At 40.4% G+C, this 20,492-nt stretch overlaps 1 protein-coding gene across 2 annotated transcripts in view; it reads right to left on the bottom strand.

Annotated features, from left to right (window-relative positions):
* The window catches only part of AAK1 (AP2 associated kinase 1), a 156,880-nt gene that overhangs the window by 22,987 nt on the left and 113,401 nt on the right, over positions 1–20,492 (bottom strand). Inside the window, exons 10-15 of one of the 2 annotated variants that reach the window (XM_008585992.1) lie at positions 17,787–17,941; positions 16,536–16,825; positions 12,353–12,631; positions 7,843–8,072; positions 6,327–6,484; positions 4,487–4,591 (exon numbers count right to left, since the gene is read on the bottom strand). In XM_008585992.1, the coding sequence (XP_008584214.1) occupies positions 4,487–4,591; positions 6,327–6,484; positions 7,843–8,072; positions 12,353–12,631; positions 16,536–16,825; positions 17,787–17,941 (1,217 nt within the window). Of the gene's footprint in view, positions 1–4,486; positions 4,592–6,326; positions 6,485–7,842; positions 8,076–12,352; positions 12,632–16,535; positions 16,826–17,786; positions 17,942–20,492 lie in introns of both variants that reach the window. The other variant, XM_008585991.1, reaches the window with a different exon arrangement.

Below are 20,492 nucleotides of genomic sequence, written 5' to 3'. Positions count from 1 at the left end.
TTGCAGCTTTTACCATAAAAGTGTTTAAGATAACCATTGTGTCATCCTCCCTAACACATTACCAAATTTCCTGCTTAGTTTTTCCTTTCATCAGTCAGGTTTAAAATCAGTAAACTGAACTCAATTAGAAAATTTGAAGAAAATGGTGCCATCCTGTTCATACAAATTAGGGCAAATGAGTCTCTGGGATCTAGATATAATTTTCTTTCATTTGTAAAGAATAAAGGTGTTGCATGAAAAAAAATGTTCACATCACAAATAAGAAACAAGGAAAAATACCAAATGTTCATAGAAAAATGCTGGAAAACTGAGGAAAACATGAAGACATTTTATAACATTTATAAATGCTCAGTGTCATTGATCTACGAGATTCCTCAGACGTGGTTACAACTATAGCCTCCCAGCTGGGCTGCCTAAATACAAATCTCTATTCTGTCATTTCTAACTGTGCCCTTGGGCAGGTAGGCTGTTGTGAGGATCTCTTGAGATAATATGCGAAAAAGCACTTACCTAGTGGGGTTAGCATGTATCACGTGTACGATACACGTTCACTATTATCATTGTCATAACTTTATTCAAATATGTGTTTGTGGCTGAGCCTTTAAGTCCCTTAAAAAAATATACTGCCATTTGCAGCCTTCAAAATAAATATAAACCGGGTGTATTGTCATAACTTTATTCAAATATGTGTTTGTGGCTGAGCCTTTTAAGTCCCTTAAAAAAATATACTGCCATTTGCAGCCTTCAAAATAAATATAAACCGGGTGGTGGAGGGAAGCAAAAACAAAATAGACCTCTGTAAAAAAAAAAAATTCTTGCAGACAAACAATGAAACATAACTGTATGTGGTAAATGAGAATTAGGCATTAAAACTGGGGCTGGTAGGGTGGTAGTGGATGGAAAATAATTAGGAACTTTTGTTATTAATATCAGTGGATCCAAGCTCCTAAGCTTTGGCAAAAAGCAACCATTCTTAAGCGTTCAACCTTCTGTACTGAGCCAAACATTGTGCTAAATGCTGGGATTCAGCAGCAAAGAAGACTCTCCTAGAGTTTGTTCCATGACCCTCTTTCCAGGGAAACTATATCCTACCCAGGACCATGGCTGGTAATCATTTTAATGCTCTATGTCAAGGATAATGGTTGATGCTTTATACATTTGGTATGTTTGGTTATATCAAACTTCAAGCACCATGAATTGGTCTTTGAACATTTTAAAACCTGACCAAAGTATCAATAAGCTTAAAATTTACACAGACCAGACAAAGCTAAAAATAACACAAAAAAATTTTAACTACTTAATATTAAAAAGCATAACTCCCAAATAACCCCATAATAATAACAATGAGAACATCATCTGAAGACTTATAAGATATGGTTAAAGCTCCATTAAATTCCAGTTTTTTCTTACTAGGGAAACACACACTTATTAGAAAGACTCTCACTAAACAGTGCAATCCTCAAAGGTTGGGGTAGGGCAACTGGAGGGAGGAGGAGAAAAGAGGATACTGGAAAATCCGCATGTGAAAAAGCCTTTCTCGAGATTGTAATTAGCCTTCCTCCCCTCTCCAATGATTGAAAATGACTTATATTGAGAGAAAAACTCATGGCTCAAATATTTTATTTTTTTTTAAAAGAATTGAAAAAAATTTTACTACACGATCCTGTTGATGTCACCAAAGCAAAACTAAGAAAAACAGGGAAATGCAACCAAAAAGATAAAAACAAAGGTTAAAGAATAAGAAGATGGAAAAAACAGTAGATTTTCAAAATCTAAGAGTTATCTTTGAAAAGATAATAAAATAGCAAACCTCTAGCTAGAGTTACCAAGAAAAAGGAAACACAAATACATACAATTAAAATAGCAGATGATTTTCCAGGAAAAGATAATTACTAAATTTGCCTCATTAAGAGGCTTAAAACCTGAGAGGAGACTCTGGAGCCAAAGGGTCAATGTACCAGCTCTGCCACTCGCTAGCAGATAACCCTGGAAAAGAGAGTCTCTGTGCCTCAGTCACCTCAACTGTAACCAATGTGGGGATGAAATACCAACCTCAAAGCATTATTGAGAGTGTTAGATGAGACTGTATTCATACAGCACAAATGACAAACTGGGGAAAAGGCTCACAATACATGACATATAAAGTGCTCTTACACTTACAAATGAATAAGAAAAAAATGAACACAACACCAAAAAAGGCAAAGGACATGAATAATACAAATCCCCAAAGAAATTAAAAATGGCTAGTAAACAATGGCCTCTGTCTATAGCTGCTGGGCTGGGCTGGGTGGGGAAATGACAGGGAAAATTACTCCCATTCACTCTTGATAAAAAATAAAATTTATATCACTTTCTTGGAGGGCAACATGGAAATATGTATCAAAAGTCTTAATATACATATCTTTTGATCCAGCATATAATCTCCTAGAAGTTATCTTAAAGAAGCTGTAATAAAAATAAACAAAAATTTAGCTTCAAAAATGTTTATATGGTGAAAAATTGACAACAACCTAAATATTCGCAAAATAAACAAATGTTCTGACTCTTCCATGAAAATCATATTGGTGATTAATATTTATTGACATGGAAAACTGCGAATTCCCACAGAACATTCACAAAAAGAATAACAAACTGGGTCACAGAAAGCCCTTCAGGAAAAACTTCTTGCAAAGACTTCATACACTATACTGTTCACAATGCAATTAAAACATATACTAGGTAACTCCTGGTTAAAGAAGAAATTGAAACTTCACTTTAAAAATATCCAGAAAACAATGAGAATAGAGAGCATTACATATCAAATATTACAGAATGGCAGCCAAAGTTAAAATCAGAAATAAATTGATGAGTTTACAAAAACTACTAACATGCCTAAAGAAAGCAGACCGAAAGAATACATAAAGTTAAAAGTGGAAATTAATCAGTATAATTAAAAAGATTAAATTTAGAAGCCTATCAAACTCTATATACAAAGAATACATCCAAAAGCTCACATCCATTGCCGAAGTATTCACAATAGTAAAACACTGAATCAAGTTAATGTTTAAAAAAGAGGTATTTTTTAGCATAGATTAGGATATATGTATATAAAGGAATTTAATGCAGATATTTTAAAAAGAGTATTCACAATAGTAAAACACTGAATCAAGTTAATGTTTAAAAAAGAGATATTTTTTAGCATAGATTAGGATATATGTATATAAAGGAATTTAATGCAGATATTTTAAAAATTACATTCTATAAGCTTCTTTAATGATGTGGGGAAAACATGCCACATTTACTAAGTGAAAAACCTAGGTTTTAAAATATGACTGTGGGCCGGCCTGGTGGCGCACTGCTACAGTGCACCGCCTGGGAGCGCGGCGGCGCTCCCGCCGAGGGTTCGAATCCCACATACAGACCGGTTCCCGCTCACTGGCTGAGCGAGGGGCGGGCACAGCACCGAGGGTTGCGATCCCGTTGCCGGTCCCGGTCCGGTACGGGCGCGACACTGAGGGTTGCGGTCCGTTGCCGGACACGAAAAAAGACAAAAAGGAAAAAAAAAATAGGACTGTAAAGATGTACATCAGAGTGAGTCTTAAGCTGAGGCCTAAAATCATACAAAATTGTGGTCTTGTGTATTTTGGTGAGGGAGATCTATAATGTTCATTAGATTCACAAAGATATTTGTGGCCCTTTGAGATTGTGGGGAGTTTTAATTTTCTCTATAACTTACTTTTATATAATAAATATGTTTACCTTCTATTAATTAAGGGGAAAAATTAGTCTCTTATCATTGCTTCTAAAATTTTTTTTAAAAAGGTCACATTTAAAAAAATACCTCCCTCTCCCCAAAAGTGCATGCGTGCAACGCGCACACACACACATACGCACAGAGCTTAGTACAGACTCAGATATAGGACAGAACATTTAATTCTTAGAATTCAAGTCATCCCAAAGAGCCTAAGCAATTACAAGAGATTAACAGATGCTATTCCTCAAATTTAGAAATATCTGCGTAAGACATGTCAGTGGACTAGAGAGAACAAGTCCAGGATATTACTGCCAGATCATCCTGCCACTTTAATTCAAAGTGATTCTAGATCTTTCTCTATCCCTTTTTTTTTTTTTTTCCTTTTTGTCTTTTTTCGTGACCGGTAACGAGATCGCAACCCTCGGTGTCACGCCCGTACCACAACCGGCAACAGGATCGCAACCCTCAGTGTTGCGCCCGCACTGCGCTCAGCCAGTGAGCGGACCGGTCTCTATATGGGATCCGAACCCTCGGCAGGAGCACCACCGCGCTCCCAAGCGCCGTACTCTACCGAGTGCGCCACCGGGCCGGCCCTCTCTATCCCTTTTTGATTGGAAAGCTTTTGAATAAAGGAAAATATAAGTTGCTGCCAGAATTTAGGGCTCATTGGCATGCTAGAGTTATCTACGGATTGGAAGACAGGGTGAAGGTAACTACAGTGAGCCTCGTGTTCCAGGGTTTGGCCATACTAACCTGTTCCAGCAGAAAATGAGGAAGTGGCAAAAGCTTCACCTTGGGTTGATTGAAAGCCTGGGATCAAACTCTCAGCTGAGCCTCCAAGTTTCTCAGGATGTTTGCCTGGAAAGAAAAAACACGACTCAGTTCACTCTAGCAAAATCCTGTGACCACCCCCCCACACGGTAGAGGTAAAGGGCACTCTCTGCACTGACTTCTAGACTTGACTCTTTACTGCATTATGGCAATACCTCGGCTATTCAAAAGTCTTCATTCAGTCACTGTAATAACTGAGAACATCCAAGAAAAGGAAGGAAACTGTTAAGAATCCAAAGAGATAGAATATCAGTTTTACAAGATGAAATGAGTTCTGGAGATTGGATGCCCAACAGTGTGAATGTACTTAACACTAATGAACTGCAAACTTAAAATGGTTAAGATAGTAATTTTTGTTATGTTTATTTTACCACAATTAAATTTTTTTTTTTAAATTGGGGGCTGGCTGGTTAGCTCTGGTGGTTACAGCGCAGTGTTGTAACACCAAGGCCAAGGATTCAGATCCTTGGACCAGCCAAGCCACCCAAAAAAAAAGGAAAAAAAGAAAATACTGTTTTTACAAAGAAATAAAACAAAAACAATAACAAAACAAACAAAAAATAAAAATAAATAAATTAAAATAACAGAAAAGAGAGAACACAGAGCTAAAGCCCTACAGTTCAAGCACATTACTCAGAGGAGAAGCCTCCAGCCCTCACATATAACCTATTTACATTTATATAATTCTAATGGGCTTCACAATCTGTTTTCCATGTTGGATGCAGTTTAGGGAGGTGTGGTGGAGAGGGCAGCAGTGAGATGCTATGAAGGACAGTAGCTTAACATGAAAGCTGACAGCTGAACAACAAGAAGAGAGACAAAAAATTATTAAAAATAGACAGGAGAATTAAAAAACTCAGGGGCTAGATAAGCAGGCACAAGAATACTACAGTTTAACAGTCCATAGAGGTATTTCTGTTTACAGACCAGAACAATAACTGGCACAGATAACAATGAAACTGAGTTGTCAAAGAAAGTTAAATCCTATGCCCTTTCTTCCGTTTGAAAAGGTAGAAAATTAATATCGATTTTTAAAAGAGTTCTGTAGAACAACAGTTAAAATTAAAATTTTTGGTCAGAAGTGCTTATCATTCACTTGATTCTGACCAGTCCTTTACTCTGTGCTCTTGTCTACATTGAGGGTACCCTTTCTGAACTGCATTTTATAGAATTTTTCCAGGATGTATCTGTTGTTTGCCAAAATGTGTGCATGTACCTGTGCCTCTGTGTGTGTGTGTGTGTCCTGCCTTCCAAATTAGATGGTTTTTCGGGCAGAACTATATCTTCTATTTAATTTCCTTTCTGTGGCTAGTCAACAGTAATACAGAACACTGATCATAGTGAAAGATTCAGTGTCCATATGAGGACATATTTTCATGGACAAGCAGTGACCACTTCCTGGGACAATCAACTCACTTAACATGAGCGAACCATCACACTTCTCCAAAGAAAAACCATGCTCAACACCATCATCCTGATCCATGCTACTAAATCTTTCCTAAAAGCTTCTTCCCTAACATTTACACTCTCCTTGCTGCCACCCACAACAGGTCAGGATTTCCTAAAGATGAAAAGACTTCAGTGCTCTGGTAAAAATAAAAATCGATTTGTATGCATACTCTAAAATCAAGCCTTTGAGGGAAAGGCCTACACCTACACTTTCACACGGATACCCCTCTAGAGCTAAGATTCATTCTAACTCCTGGTTATTTCTCAGTACAGAGAATTTACAGTCAAGAATCACAAAAAAGACACAACTTACCTTCCCCCAGCTTGGCAAAGTCCTTGTTTAGCAGCTCTTCAGCTGTGAGTTTGGAGAAATTGTCGTCATCAAAGGGATTCCATGTAGAACCTTCTGAAGGATTATAAACGTTTTGCTGGGAGGTCCGAGGAGAGCCTGATGGAGTGGTGGTGGCAGACCTAGGTAGGTTCCCACCCCCGCGAAATAAAAAGACATGTAAAAATTGAACAAAACAGAAAAGGTCAACCTATTTTTGTTTCAGGATGAAATTATTTTCTGAGTCAAACAATCATTTTCCACATTGTCTTCCTAAAAGGGCTTTCCACGGCAACTGAACAGTTTCCGCAGACATCCCTTCCACTTGTGAAACGAATGTCTCCTTTCCTTCATGACTCACTACCTCCCACTCCTTCTTTAATCTCTCTTGCCTAGTTTTTTCGGTCTCACCTACAAGGACTTTCAGTTCAGGATCACAAAGCAACCTATTCCTAGGCTTGTTCATTCTGTTGGTGACCATCATAACACCCATAATAACTGATCCCTGGAGGGCTGTGACTGAGACCTATTTAGACTGCTTCCTATCTTTCAAGATCTAGTATGCCCAGAATTAAGGGCCACCGTTACAATTAAGAAGAAATAAAGATACTACCACTATTTTGTTCTTCTAGGTATCATTACCTCATTTTCTTCTAAAGTCTTTATTGACTTAATTTCAAGATTTTTAACTTTAGGGTGCATGGTTCCAAGAAAGTTGAGGGTCTGAAATTGCACTTACTCAACTGGTAGTCATCAAAATCTACTTTATGTCAGGCATAGCGCCAGTCACTGGGTTTACAAAGGTTTCCTAAGACATAGCCGTTCTCTTGCAGAACTCAGGCTAGGTCAGCCAAACATACAACTAATTAATGATAATATAATGTGATATATGCTCAAAAAGAGGTCCACAAAAAATGATATATCAGAGGAAAGGTGAAAAAAGGTGACCTCTGGCATGGATCTTGACAAATGAACATTTCCTAGGTGGACAAGGAGGGGAGCAGCAGTCCTAGGAGAGGGCACAGGATGAACAAAGGGTTCATCCAGCTGTGTGATACAACAGGCTGTGCTGTGTTAACCAGTGGACTCAGACATCGTCCTACAGGCAATGGGGAGCCAATGAAAGATGTTCAGCACAGAGAGACTGGGTCAGATCAAGAGTTTAGGGCCGGCCCGGTGGCGCACTGTGCTAGTGCGCCGCTTGGGAAGCGCGGCGGCGCTCCCATTGGAAACAGTGGGCCAAGTAGGAAGTTATTTCTTAGGATTAGTATGGTACATGCACCACCACAGGCAAGTTCACAGTTTCTTGTTAAACACAGACACACACTATTTCATATATATATATATATATATATATATATATATATATATATGAGCGTGGAGAGATCTCTCTCTCTCTCTCTCTCTCTCTCTACATGCTTATGCAAAGAACCACATAATAATGGCCTAGGGCAGACCTTGTCCACACAGGTAAGAAGAACAAAGGAGAAGCACCACATACTTGGACTTATTGAGACTGGCCTCAGCTGCAGCTGCCTGAAGCAGCTGGGTTGATTTGCTGGCAGGGACCCCAAAGACTGCACTGTGAGTTACGTCACTGAGAATCCGCCTGTGCCCAGAACGTTGGGTTTTGGGGGATGATGGAGGAGTGAGAGATCCAAGTTTCTGACCCTGGATGTTAGGAGGTGGGGTTGTCTGAACCTTTGGCTGTTGTCTTACTGGGGCTTGAATCTGCTAGGAAGAGAGATGGAAAGTGTTTCATTAAAAAAAAAAAAAAGGAAAAGGGAAAACAAAACAAAAAAACAGACAAGCATAACAAAAAATGGCCATGTGAAGCTAACATGGAACTCAAACAGCTAAGTTTATCAACAACACCCAGAAAGAAAAAACCAGACTTTGATGATCTGAGCTGCAACTTTCAGACTGATACGAACATGGTATTTGCCTGGTACTTACACACAAATTTCAATCTTCATCAACAATAATATACAGGGTAGACATATGTAATTCAGACCAGTTCATAAGACTGGAGAAGTTATTCTTAGCTCTAAAGATCTAGACTGTATCTTAAAGGTTCACTTTTTTTTTTTTTGGTGGCTGGCTGGTGTGGGGATCTGAACTCTTGACCGTGCCTGCTGTTATTAACACCACGCTCTAACTAACTGAGTAACTGGCCAGCCTACTTTCTGCTTCTGAGGACACCTAGGAATTCGTTCAGAATGCTCCCCAAAAGCAGGCAGTAGATCCTATTAAAATAGTTGGAAGCGAATGAAGACACACCTCCAGCTAAAACACACTTAAGCTGAATGATTTCTGCCGAACAATCCCTGTCCCTTTGCTACAACTGGTACTACAAGTCAAGAATGAGATAGAATTCTACTGTGATTAATAAATGGCAGTGCTTATTTGTTTGTTAAGGTTCTTCATTTCATTGATGGGATGGGTCTGTAAGATCCTACATCTGTGGCAACCCTTGAGAAAATGTACAATGTTGGTTTAGTGAGATTAATTTGTTCCAATCTTCAGTTTGAAAATGGCATTGAAGAACTGAAGAATGTAAGGAGGAAGAGAAAAAAAGTTCTTGATGATGACTAAGCTAATAATATAAGGACTCCTGATATGTGGGCCATTTTCAGAACACAGGTCAAACTGCCACCACAGAACAACAAACAGGTCGGAACATCCTTGTGACCACATGCGTAAGTCACCTATATCAAGGAAAATGAGCAAAAAACATTAAGAAAGCCACCTAATCCCTTTTCTTAATTCTATCAATCTAGAGATAAAATGACTTAGGAAATTAAATGCCCTGGGATTTAACTATCCCATCCCTCCAGTCCCTCATCTCAGATTAGCATTGCCCCTCCATATTGCAGCTCAGTTCCCATATTCTGTGTCTACGAAGGCAGGCCCTGAGAGAGTTTAGGGAAACCTGAGCATCCAGCTACTTCGATCAGGATGCTTATAGCTTGGGATACTTACTGTCCTCATATTGTCTCCAGGACTTGGAAACTTTATTGAGGCAGACTATGTATATGTGGCAGTATACCCATTTCACAACAGGCTGACTGATACAATATAAGGTTCTAATATCAATCAAACTGAGGTTAGAAGCTCCGTAGAGGGAGAAGCAGAGTGCTCTGTACAGAAGAGCAGAGCTCTGGCTTATAACTTCCTTCAAGGGTCCAGAGTTGTGCCTGTAACAGCAGGTTAAACGCCAGCATACACGGGGGCCTGAGGGCTTTGAGGACAAAACTGGATTGACTTATTTCATAAGATACACATTACTCTGAAAAGAGTACTTAACTGTTGAGTCCCTTTATTTTGAAGAGTCATACTGCTTGGAGAACACTTTTCCCTCCTCTTCTCTATTCTCCATATGCGGCACACTGAAGAACAAATGCCTCTACCAGGAGGATAACTTACCCTATTACAGCAATCTACTAACAGAGTGGATCCAAACCATTCAGGTACTTCTCACAACAACCCTGTCAGGCAGACAGTTTTATTTTCATTTAGAATCAAAGAATGTGAGAGTTAAAAAGGACCTTAGGGAAAACAGATTCCAACTCCCTCACTTTAGAGGAGATGAGACCACAGCCATTGAGGCTAAGAGCTTATCTGAGGTCACAGGTTAATTGGAAGCAGAATCCATGTCTCCTGACTGCCACTTGGGGATCTTTTCTGCACCACAATTCCTCCTCATCCAAAGACAGGTTTAGGAAGGGGGAGGAGGGAAAGACAAACCATCAGAGAAGAAAAAAAAAAGAGGTAGACTCAGATGTCTATTTTGCTGAAGATTTTTTATAAAAACAAAATACATAATTATACAATAAGTATAATCACATCCAAAAATGTAAGAACATAGAGAAGAGATTCCCATTCCACCACTCTAATACAACTATTGTTATGTTTTTGGTGCCTTATATTTAAGTCTTTTTCCAAATAAACAAACTTTTTCCATAATTTCACAGCTCTTTTAACATTACCTAATGAGCATTTTTTTTTCAGCTGTTGTAAAGACTTTATAACCATGGTATTTAATGGCTGCACAGTTGGGTTCCTGAACAATTTAGGATGTTTCCATTCTTTGGACTATTATGTTAGTAAGACTGCAATAAACATTTAGGGTATATGCCCATTTTCCCTTTGCCAATTATTGCTTTAAGATGGCTGCAGGGTATTCTTTACATTCACTCACCTGCATCTCTAGATAAGCCCTGGCAAGAGTTAGCAGAGACAGGGATGGGTCAAAGCTGGGAAGCTCAGTGGCACCTGGCTGAAGCACAATCTGCTCCCATTCTCTCTGTCCCCTAAATCAACTAACCCAGGACAAAGTGCTCAAAATATTTTTTCATCCAGAGAACACAGAGAAGGTTCATAATTTATTCCCAAGAGAGTGGACAATTTTGTCCAGGGAAAGAAGAAAGGAACCTCACAATAAGGTGTATGCAGGAGCAGTTGATCATTTCATCACCCTGGGTGAGCAGTTGTTATTATCCTTAAACACAGATCAGGATTCTTTGGTTCTTGCCCCAGCTCTGCTGTCAGTCTATAAGTCTTGGGCAATCACTTTCTAGTTTGGGCCTCAGTTTCCAATGAGGGGACTAGACTGGATAATTAAGATCCCTTCTAGTTATATCACGTAATAATTTTTTAAAAACTTTTTCCGTTAACAAGAAGAACTTTATCTCTTGGTTAAAAATATAGACAGTAGCTGTCTACCACATGCCTGCAGGAAGGCTGGGTTGTTTCAGAAACAGAGGTGTAAAGACAGTGAACACACACTTAGCTGAGACTTAAAGAAGACAATCTATTTACGGCACTGCTTCCTTTCGAAGGGATGTAGGTTTTCTGGTTTAAGATGGGCGACAAAATGCTATTAGAAATCAATCCTCAGAAAGATGGTTTCTTACTTTTCCTTTGTTCATCTAGTAGTTGGACTTCCCTGGGAATAAGAGAGTAGCTGTGACACTCCATTGGCTGGGTATGCAAAGTGCCTTCTTCTATCACTATAAAATTTTCTATTACTATCACTTAGAAAAAGCTGAGTACAAAATAAAGGTCATTTATTAAAGGCCAAAGCACAATGTGCCTGAGCATGCTGAAACTGTAGAAGCCAATCAGAAGAGGGGTTCTGATGCTGTACTCTGCCAAAACCTAAAAGTAGACATGCCCAATTTCTAAATTGACAAGATGGCTCAAATGACTGGATGCTCAGATGCTCTGTTGCCCAGAGAGATCAGGCCGTGGTAAATGGTCCCAGGCAAGCAGGCTCTTGAAGGGTGCTGTGTGGTAGACTTAAATGATGTGACTAGTAATGTCGTCCTAGACAAAAAATAAACACAACTCTGTCGGGGCTCAGAGTAAAGGTGGAGGCCCACATAAACCTCTAGAGACTGGAGACTGGAAAAGGGACAATGGATCAAACTGCTCCTTGAAGAAGGGAAAGAGATTAGCTCTAATCTTACCTAGGTCTTTCACTGTTCAACAGTGGCAATGACAGAGACAATGAACAGCTCTTTCTGCCAGTCTAATTTCAGAGTGATAAATAAGAATATTCTTCTTCATCATAGCCTAGAATCATTTTATTAAAAACCTATGCCTTCGGGCCGGCCCGGTGGCGCACTGGAGAGTGCGCTGCTTGGGAGCGTGGCGGCGCTCCCGCCGAGGGTTCAGATCCCATGTGGAGACCGGTTCCTGCTCACTGGTTGAGCGCGGTGCGGGTGCGACACCGAGGGTTGCGATCCCGTTGCCGGTCAGTAAAAAAGACAAAAAGGAAAAAAAAAAAAACCAAAAAAAAACACCTCTGCCTTCTATAGAATACCTCATACTGTTCCTGAATATATCAAGAAAGGATGTAACATTTTAATCACTAGGGTGGGTGAGCAACCTAGCCCTAGTTCAGAGGCCCCCTTATCAGCTGCAGCCACCTCTTTCCTGTCCCTTCCTGAGCCCTCACTGCACGCACCTCTTCTGCTCTTATGCTCTGAGGCCCAGGTGATTCTTACCGCGGGCTCTTGGGCAGGGGATGGCTGTGAGGCTGTAGCCGGCTGCGCCTGGGGCTGCTGTACTGCTGCCACAGCAGTCTTTTGCTGCAAGGCAGCCTGCTGAGTCATCAGCTGCTGCTGATGCAGGGCTGTGGCCTGCTGCTGCTGCTGCTGCTGCTGCTGCTGCTGCTGCTGCTGCTGGTAGAAGTTCTGTATCAGCTGCTGTTGAGAGCCTCCTTGGGACACCACAGGAAACTGAGCAATCGCTGGTTGCTGGGTTGCTGGATGTACTGCCTGAAACTGAGCAGAAGAAAGTAGTGAGAAATGAGGAGGTGAGTAAGAACCTGTCCCAGAACCACACTCACAAAATATCTCAATATCCAGGAAGACTAGTGCTGAAGCCAAAGGCAAGGGCAGGTATAAGTCTTTCAGCTAGGCCTGAAGACTCATGGTAGGAACCTCAGGGCATTAAAATAAACACAGCAATACCTTACACTGCCTGACTCTAGCCACTGGGCTACCTCCTGCACTACTGGCCTTCTAAGTAGGTTTCTAGGCCTAGCCTGAAGGAAGTTATCTGACTAAACATCACGTGACTCCACAAGCTGGAGTGTAACAGAAGTTAATAAATGGTCTCCCAACCAGGAGCAATCCCTCTCATTAAGGGATCTGAAGTAGCCAAGATTACAATGTTTCCCTAGATGAACAGGAAGAAGCAATGATGACATTGGAAAGAATAACCTAAATGTTAACCCATCTATTAAGATTCAACTCAAGGCTTTCTGAAAATTACTTGCCTTTCCCAGTAGTTCTATCTTTGTTAAACTCTGCCATCTTTAAATATTCAAAATATTCAGTATACCCTATGACACTTCTTATATGTCTCTCTAATCCCCAATGCTAGGGACTATGTGCTAGGCACACAAACAGAGCTCAAAATAAGGGGCTGCTGATGAACAAAAGTCAAGATCTCATCTTGGTATATCCCAAATACTGTTACTTAGTTATTGAGTTAATTGGGAGGATTATTTGACTATGGGAGCAAAATTGAAGGGTTAGCAAAGAAGCTAATATCAAAAATAGCTGCTTATTTTTAACAGCAAAATGCTGGAAACAACCCAAATGTCAATCAACAGACTGATTAAATAAACTATGATATATCCTGAAGGATATATCAAGTGTAACATTCTCAAGCTGTAGATAGGAATGAGGGACACCTTTATATATGGGTTGGAGGGAGGAAAAGAATTCTGCAGATTTAACTTTGAAACTATGTAAATGTTTTACATATTCACAAAATTAAACCAAAATTTAAAAATCAATAACTAAAAATCAAAAGCAAAATGAAACAAATGAATCTTTGTAGCAAATTGGTAGCTAAACTCCCCAGAAAATAATGTGCTAAACTTTTTTTTTTTAACTGCTAACCGGTATGGGGATCCAAACCCTTGACTTTGGTGTTATCAAGCACTATGTTCTTTTTTTTTTTTTTCCCTTTTGTCTTTTTTTACTGACCGGTAATGGGATCGCAACCCTTGGTGTTGCGCCCGCACCGCGCTCAGCCAGTGAGCGGGAACCGGTCTCCACATGGGATCCGAACCCTCGGCGGGAGCGCTGCTGCACTCCCAAGCGGCGCACTCTCCAGTGCGCCACCGGGCCGGCCCTCAAGCACTATGTTCTAACCAAGTGAGCTAACTGGCCAGCCCCTGCGAAACTTTCTAAGAGTAAAAAGGGCAAAGAAGTCTTAAATTGTGTTCAGTATCATATTGGTATTATTATCCTGAAACTATAAATAAATTAATTAACTATGTTAATACTGTTAGAAATCAAGATTTTTCAGATGAGAAAACTACAACCAAATCCAAGAAGTTAAACAAAAATCCTGTAATTACAAATCTGAATCAGGAATATAAATCTGAATTCATAACGAATATTCTCTAAAGAAACAAAACAAAACAAATTTTCTAACTATCCACTGAAAAGGCCTAGAAACAACAACCAACCCATTAGCAAGTGACCCAACCCATTAGCACCCAAACTGCAGTTTCTAAATATTTTCATTAAAAAGAAACATAGCTCCTTAGAGAAATGGATGATTCCAGGTCAAGAACAGAATGATCCTGGAAGAGCTTGTTAATAAAAACTACAGGGGTCACAACCAAAGTACCCAGGAACCAATCTGAAGAGATTTGCTATATCCCTTCCAAAACTCATGTTGAAATATAATTTCCATTGTGACTGTACTGAGAGGCAGGACACTTAAGAGGTGATTAGATCATGAGGGCTCTGCCCTCTTGAATGGATTAATGCTGTAATAACAGGTGCAGGTTAGTGTTAGTTATTGAGAGAAAAGACTCCTGATAAGTTTGGCCCCTTTCCTCTGTCACACACAAGTTTCCTTGCCACGTGATGCCTTCTGCCATGTTACGGTGCAACAAGAAGCCCCTTACCAGATGCAACCTTAGCCCCTCGATCTTGAACTTCCCACCTTTCAGAACCATGGGTCAAATAAAGCTCTTTTCTTTATAAATTACCCAGTCTGTGGTATTCTATTACAGCAGCAGAAAATGGACTACGACAAACTTTCACTGGCCAAAGTTAGAACAATTTTAGCATCAAAATAAATAAATTTTTAAAAACTGTAATATATTGAAAGATATCAAATATGTTAAAATCCGTAAATTCATAATGATACTAAACAAAAGTTCACTGCTCACCTCTGGATGATAGTACGGAACAAATTCATTATTCTGAAAACTGGTAAACAAAGGGAAAGAAGCAAGCATTTTTCTTGCCTTTTCTGTGCAAACAGTACCTCAGGGTAACTAAAATAGTTGATGAGGAAAGTTCGTCATAGCAAAACTGCAGCCCCTAAATGAAGACAGAATGCTAAAATATCGTTTTGCCATCCCTGACAAATTAACAGATTTAGGAAATCATCGGCAATGGCTGTGAAGCTAATGGGCAATATTAAACAAACAGATCAGACAGATAACCTAAACACATTGCCTGATCTTAATAAAAGAGAGGAAAATTAGACATTATAGGCCTCCTGATGTTATACAACAGGAAGAACAAAGAACTGTCAAGCTGAGTCAAATACTGAGCAAGCCTCAAGAAATTAACAGTTTACACAAAGGATGGAGGAACATATCAAATGACACCACAGGGATTCAATCAGCTAAATCTAGCATGTGGAAAATTCGACAGGACATATAACCCAGTTTCTTCAAAAAAATTAATGGCAAAGGGGAAAAAAGGAGGGAGGGAACCTATGGATAAAAAAGGACTTCAAAGATATATCAGTCGGGCTGGCCCGTGGCTCACTTGGGAGAGTACGGTGCTGGTAACACCAAGGCCACGGGTTCGGATCCTATATAGGGATGACCGGTTCGCTCACTGGGTGAGCGTGGTGCTAACACCACCAAGCCAAGGGTTAAGATCCCCTTACTGGTCATCTTTTTAAATAAAAAAAAAAAAAGCATCCTGGTGTCTCCAGGTTCCTGGAGACTTTGTCCAGCTGGGGAGAGCCTGTCTGATTCAGTCCTGGAGAACTTTTTAACTCAAAAGACCCAAAGTCCAGGAGCCTAGTGACCTCCTTGAGAGGGGGGAAAGAATGAACCTACAGGGATCTGAGAGCGGCTGAGTCTCCAGACCTCTCAAACAAACAAAAAAAAAACAAAGACATATCAGTCATTGTAAAATGAATTGTGATCATAGTAAAAACTGTGAAAAATATATATGAAAAGATAATGGAAAACAATATATACTGACTAAATACTATATGTGGACGTCATTTGGATCCTGACCGAAGCAAGCCAATTTGAATTATGAGATGAGAAACAGTTATTGAATATGTGATGATAATAAGAAATTACTGTTACTTTTTCCCCAGTATGATAATGGTGTCATACTTATGTTAGAAATAGAAGGGGGAAAAAAGTCCTTAAAAAATAGTTCCTTCACTGAGGTTCATCAACCAAGTGATCAATTCTCCATGGCCTAAGAAGAAAAGTGAAAGGAGTCCAAGTAATCGATCCACTTCTCGATGCTCTAGCATCTACATCTATGAGAAACAATGATGTAATGGTTAGTGGCTTTCTATCTTCCCAGTGCTTCCCAAAGAACTTACCTTTACCTAGTGGGCCTTTTCACAGTCGTGACTCAGATATGCAAAGCAAGGGTCATACTTTGACCATCTTACCTGCTGAGTCTGCACCTGCTGTTGCTGCTGCTGGTAAAACGTGCCTGCTGGCTGCTGTGGTTGTGGTGATGGCTGCTGTTGCTGCTGCTGCTTAAGAAAGAGTTGCTGCTGGTGCTGGGGTGTGGCCTGGGCCTGAGTGGGCAGACCCTGGGCCTGAGTGGAAGGCGTCTGCTGTGGGGTAGGCGGAGCCTGTGGCTGCTTGGGCTGAGATTGCAGCAGAGGCTGGGTGGGTGGGGCTTGGGTTTTTGGTTGGGGAACACTGGCTAAAAGGCCAGGTTGATTGCTGGGTCCTGCAAAGAGTATAAAGAGTAAGAGTGAGTTCAAAACTCTTTCAGACAAAAACAGCTATCTGTCTTGTCAAAGCAATGAAGAGGGGGTGATAAGTGGGCAAATTATCCCAAATCCATGTGCTCCCCACTGTCTTTCCACATGCTCTGTCCCACCTGGAATGTGTTTCCATCTTCTTGCTAAGCCATATGCTTCAAATTTTTCAAAACAAGGTTCAATACTTGCCTCCTTCAGAAAGTCTTCCCTTATCCATCATCCCATTTAGTCAATTACTCCTTTAGTCAGCACCCTGAGTATCTACATATTCAAGTGGCCTTTGATGCTACTGTACATAAACACAATCCTTGCACTTGCTGGCATGCTGCATGGCAAAAGCATTCTTCCATGTTTTACGTGTAGCTTACACAACCTCTCAGTCTGGATGCCTGGCTACAAGTAGATGGCCACAAATTCACCAAAGGCAGCTTCCTGGTAGGGGAAGTAATGGCTGTGTTCAGTTATTTCATATTTTGGATCAATCCTCTTTATAAAATAAAGCTCACTCATCTCATTAGAAACAGAATACCAAAACATGGAGGGGCGATAGATATAAGAGTGCTTCAAGAGACAAAGCATTAAAGAAGCAATATTCCCCTGTGAGTGTCAAAAAGAGGTGAGTCATTTCTTTTAAAGGCAAAGAGAGCTATATGAGTTAAAGAGGTAGGTAAGAGATAAATGGACCACACCACAAAATCAGGGCCAAGGATAGAAAAAATAGAGACAACCGGCTTCAGGGGTCATGGAGATCCATCTCAGAATTCAACGAGAGGTTTTCCCTTTTGCCAGCTACTTGCCATACAATTTCAACTGCAGCTTACCTCCTATTCTTCAAGGAAGCAAAACCAGGCTTTCTAAGACATCTCTATTGTCTAGGACACCAAAGAGGTATATCAAGTTTCAAATCAATCTACACTAGTTACTGACCTGCAGCCTGAAGAGGGGGCTGAACCGTGGCCCTCTTCCGAGGTGTCAGGGCTGGCTGGATTGGAAGGATTCCTGGGTTTGGCTGAGTCTGTCCAGCTTTAGGCCTCTGGCGGGGTGCAATTGAAGTCTCTGTGGTAGGAATGGGATCTGTCAGTCTAGAAAAGGAAAAGAAAGAAAAGATTCATGTTAAAGGGAAAATGGAAAAGAGGTGGGCAGAGCACATGATGCTTTGCTGTCAACATTCATCCAAACCTCCCAGATCTGTTTAGTCAACACTTCCCAAAGGATGGTCCCCAGGATATTACAGTGTTACTAAATGTTCTGGAAAAAGGCACTTGGTGGGCAAATATGTTTTTAACACTGATCAAAATATACTGAGCAGATTCCTTTCCAGCAGAGCCTTTCACGTGTGAGTGTGTACGGAAAATCTCAAAAAGAACGCTATGTAGAATGCAGTGTTCCTCAGGCTTATTTGATCTTAGGACCCTTTTACCCAATAACCTCTAGATTTTCACAGAATACATTTTGGGTAATGATGTGAAGAGGAGTTTGAGGCAGGTTGTTTTCAGACAGAGGAAACTCAAATTTGGTTAGAATCAGCTATGAAAATGGTACCTCTACAATAAAAAGCATGCAAATGAGTGAATCCAACATGGACACTAGAAGGAATAAGTAAATAATTCAAGACAAAGGATTTTAAAATGGGGAGTGTGAAAGGAATTCCATTTCCTCCAATACATGTATTCTCTTTTTTCCACAGTAATAAAATTTTTAGTTGGGCATATAGGATCACCCTCTTTTGCAACCAGGCATGGCCATCTGTCTAAGTTCTAGCCTTACATGGGCTGTCAGCAGTTTATTGCGTGGCAGTTTTTAGAAAACTTAAGAAATAACTGGTTCATGCCCTTTGTCTCTTTTCTTCTTTGGCTATTTCTTGATCCTTCTGCTTGGAACAAGGATGCTGCCATACTGATCCATGAGGTCATGGCTATACTGTAGGAATGGGAGAAGGGTAACCTTGAAGAAACCTAGGTCCCTACGGGCTTCGTGGAGCAGAACTGTCATACCAGCCCTGGACTACTTACCTCCAGACTTTGTTTACTTGAGAAAGAAAAAAAAAAAAAAAAAAAAATTCTATCTCCTATAAGCCAGTGTCAGTCATTTTGGACTTCCTGTAACTTACAGCCAAATCTAATCCAAACTAATACAGGGAGGACTGCTGTGTGCTCTGCTTGCTCTTTGCAATGGTGCAAAAGCCCAGGTACTAACTTCCATTCACGTATAACAGCCCAGGCAGCTGGCTACTACCTAACACAGATCAGATGACTGTCCTCTGAAACTGCACTTCAGGGAGTATAACTGATGTTAAGGCCAAGTAGCTGGCCCCATGTCATAACTCCAACGTGTGTCCAAGCTGGACCCAGAAACTTTTCACTGGCATCCTGTTAGAGAGATGCTCTTGTGCTGGGTGGAGAACTGGTAATACAAAAGCTATCACATTTGGGGAGGCTGTAACCTGGGGAAGGGAGGTTAAAAGAAAAAGTGGGACAGATGTTGGAGTAGAGGACAAAGATGTAAGAAAGAAAAGGCCAAGGGTGAGGGAAGTGAACAGTCTCCTATAGAAATCCAAATGCAGGAACCTCCAACTGTCTCCTTCTGAGGAGAGCATCTTAGAAACAAAGGGATTTGAAGTAAAAGAAGATTATATTTGAGCTCTAGCTCCCCATTAACTGATCGTGTGATAATGGGCATGTCATTTAACCTCTTTATATCTTGGGTCCCCCATGTGTAAAATGTAGAAACATACAAATGCCTATATCATAAGGCAGATGTGAACATCAAATGTTATCAGTAACTGTGAAACCATTCTATAAATTGTAGTGTCCAAAATGTTAGTTTGTATAGACCTGAATGCCTGTGCTTTGTGGGAATGGGGAAAGGGGTCCTTGCTTAGCTTCTGTATATACCAGGTTTGGGCCTAGTAAAAGGAGGCCATAAACCCAAAGAGTAAGCTAATTAGATCAGCTCCAAAACCAATTCTCAAAGAGGTGAGCATGGCAGAATTACTGTAAGAAATCGACAGACAACAAAGCAACAAGTTTTGCTTGTTTGTTAAGAAAGTTTGCTAAGTTTGTTAAAAAACAAAGTCTCGTTACTTTAAGCCACATCTGGAATAACTATGCACACAGCAGGCATTCTATAAATATTCAAGAATTTTTTAAATATAGAAGTTATTTTACTGTTCTATTAAAATTCACATACTCCTATCTAGGTACTTAGTTGACATAGTTTGCTGCTAACATTTCCTCGCCATTTGAGGGTGATAGAAAAAAGAGGGGTATAAACATCTCCTGGGCTACCTCCAGAATGTGACATTTGAAAGTGTGGAAGCTATGAAAATGTGCCTTGTAGACCTTCATCTACATGGGATGTAAAAGACCAATGGTCCAGCAGCTGCGCTCCCCAAATCCACTGCCCTGTTTGCCTTGAGGCCATGCTTCCTGTAGGTTGCTCCCATCCCTCATATCCCAGCCACAGAAATTCCTGGAACATAGGGGATTTTTCTGCTGTTAGACTTTAGTGCGAAGACTCCCTGACATCTTTGGCGAGCCTTATTTAAACCGTGTGGCAGTTACTTCCACCCATCCTTCTTTCCCTCTCTCTGGGTCAGACTTGCATCTCCTTCTGATGGCTCTCCCAGCCTTT

Source organism: Galeopterus variegatus, unplaced genomic scaffold, assembly GCF_000696425.1.
Source record: "Galeopterus variegatus unplaced genomic scaffold, G_variegatus-3.0.2 Scaffold3793, whole genome shotgun sequence".
Lineage (NCBI taxonomy): Eukaryota > Metazoa > Chordata > Mammalia > Dermoptera > Cynocephalidae > Galeopterus > Galeopterus variegatus.
The sequence above is the reverse complement of the archived record's forward strand: the minus strand, read 5'-3'. Positions and strand labels throughout refer to the sequence as shown.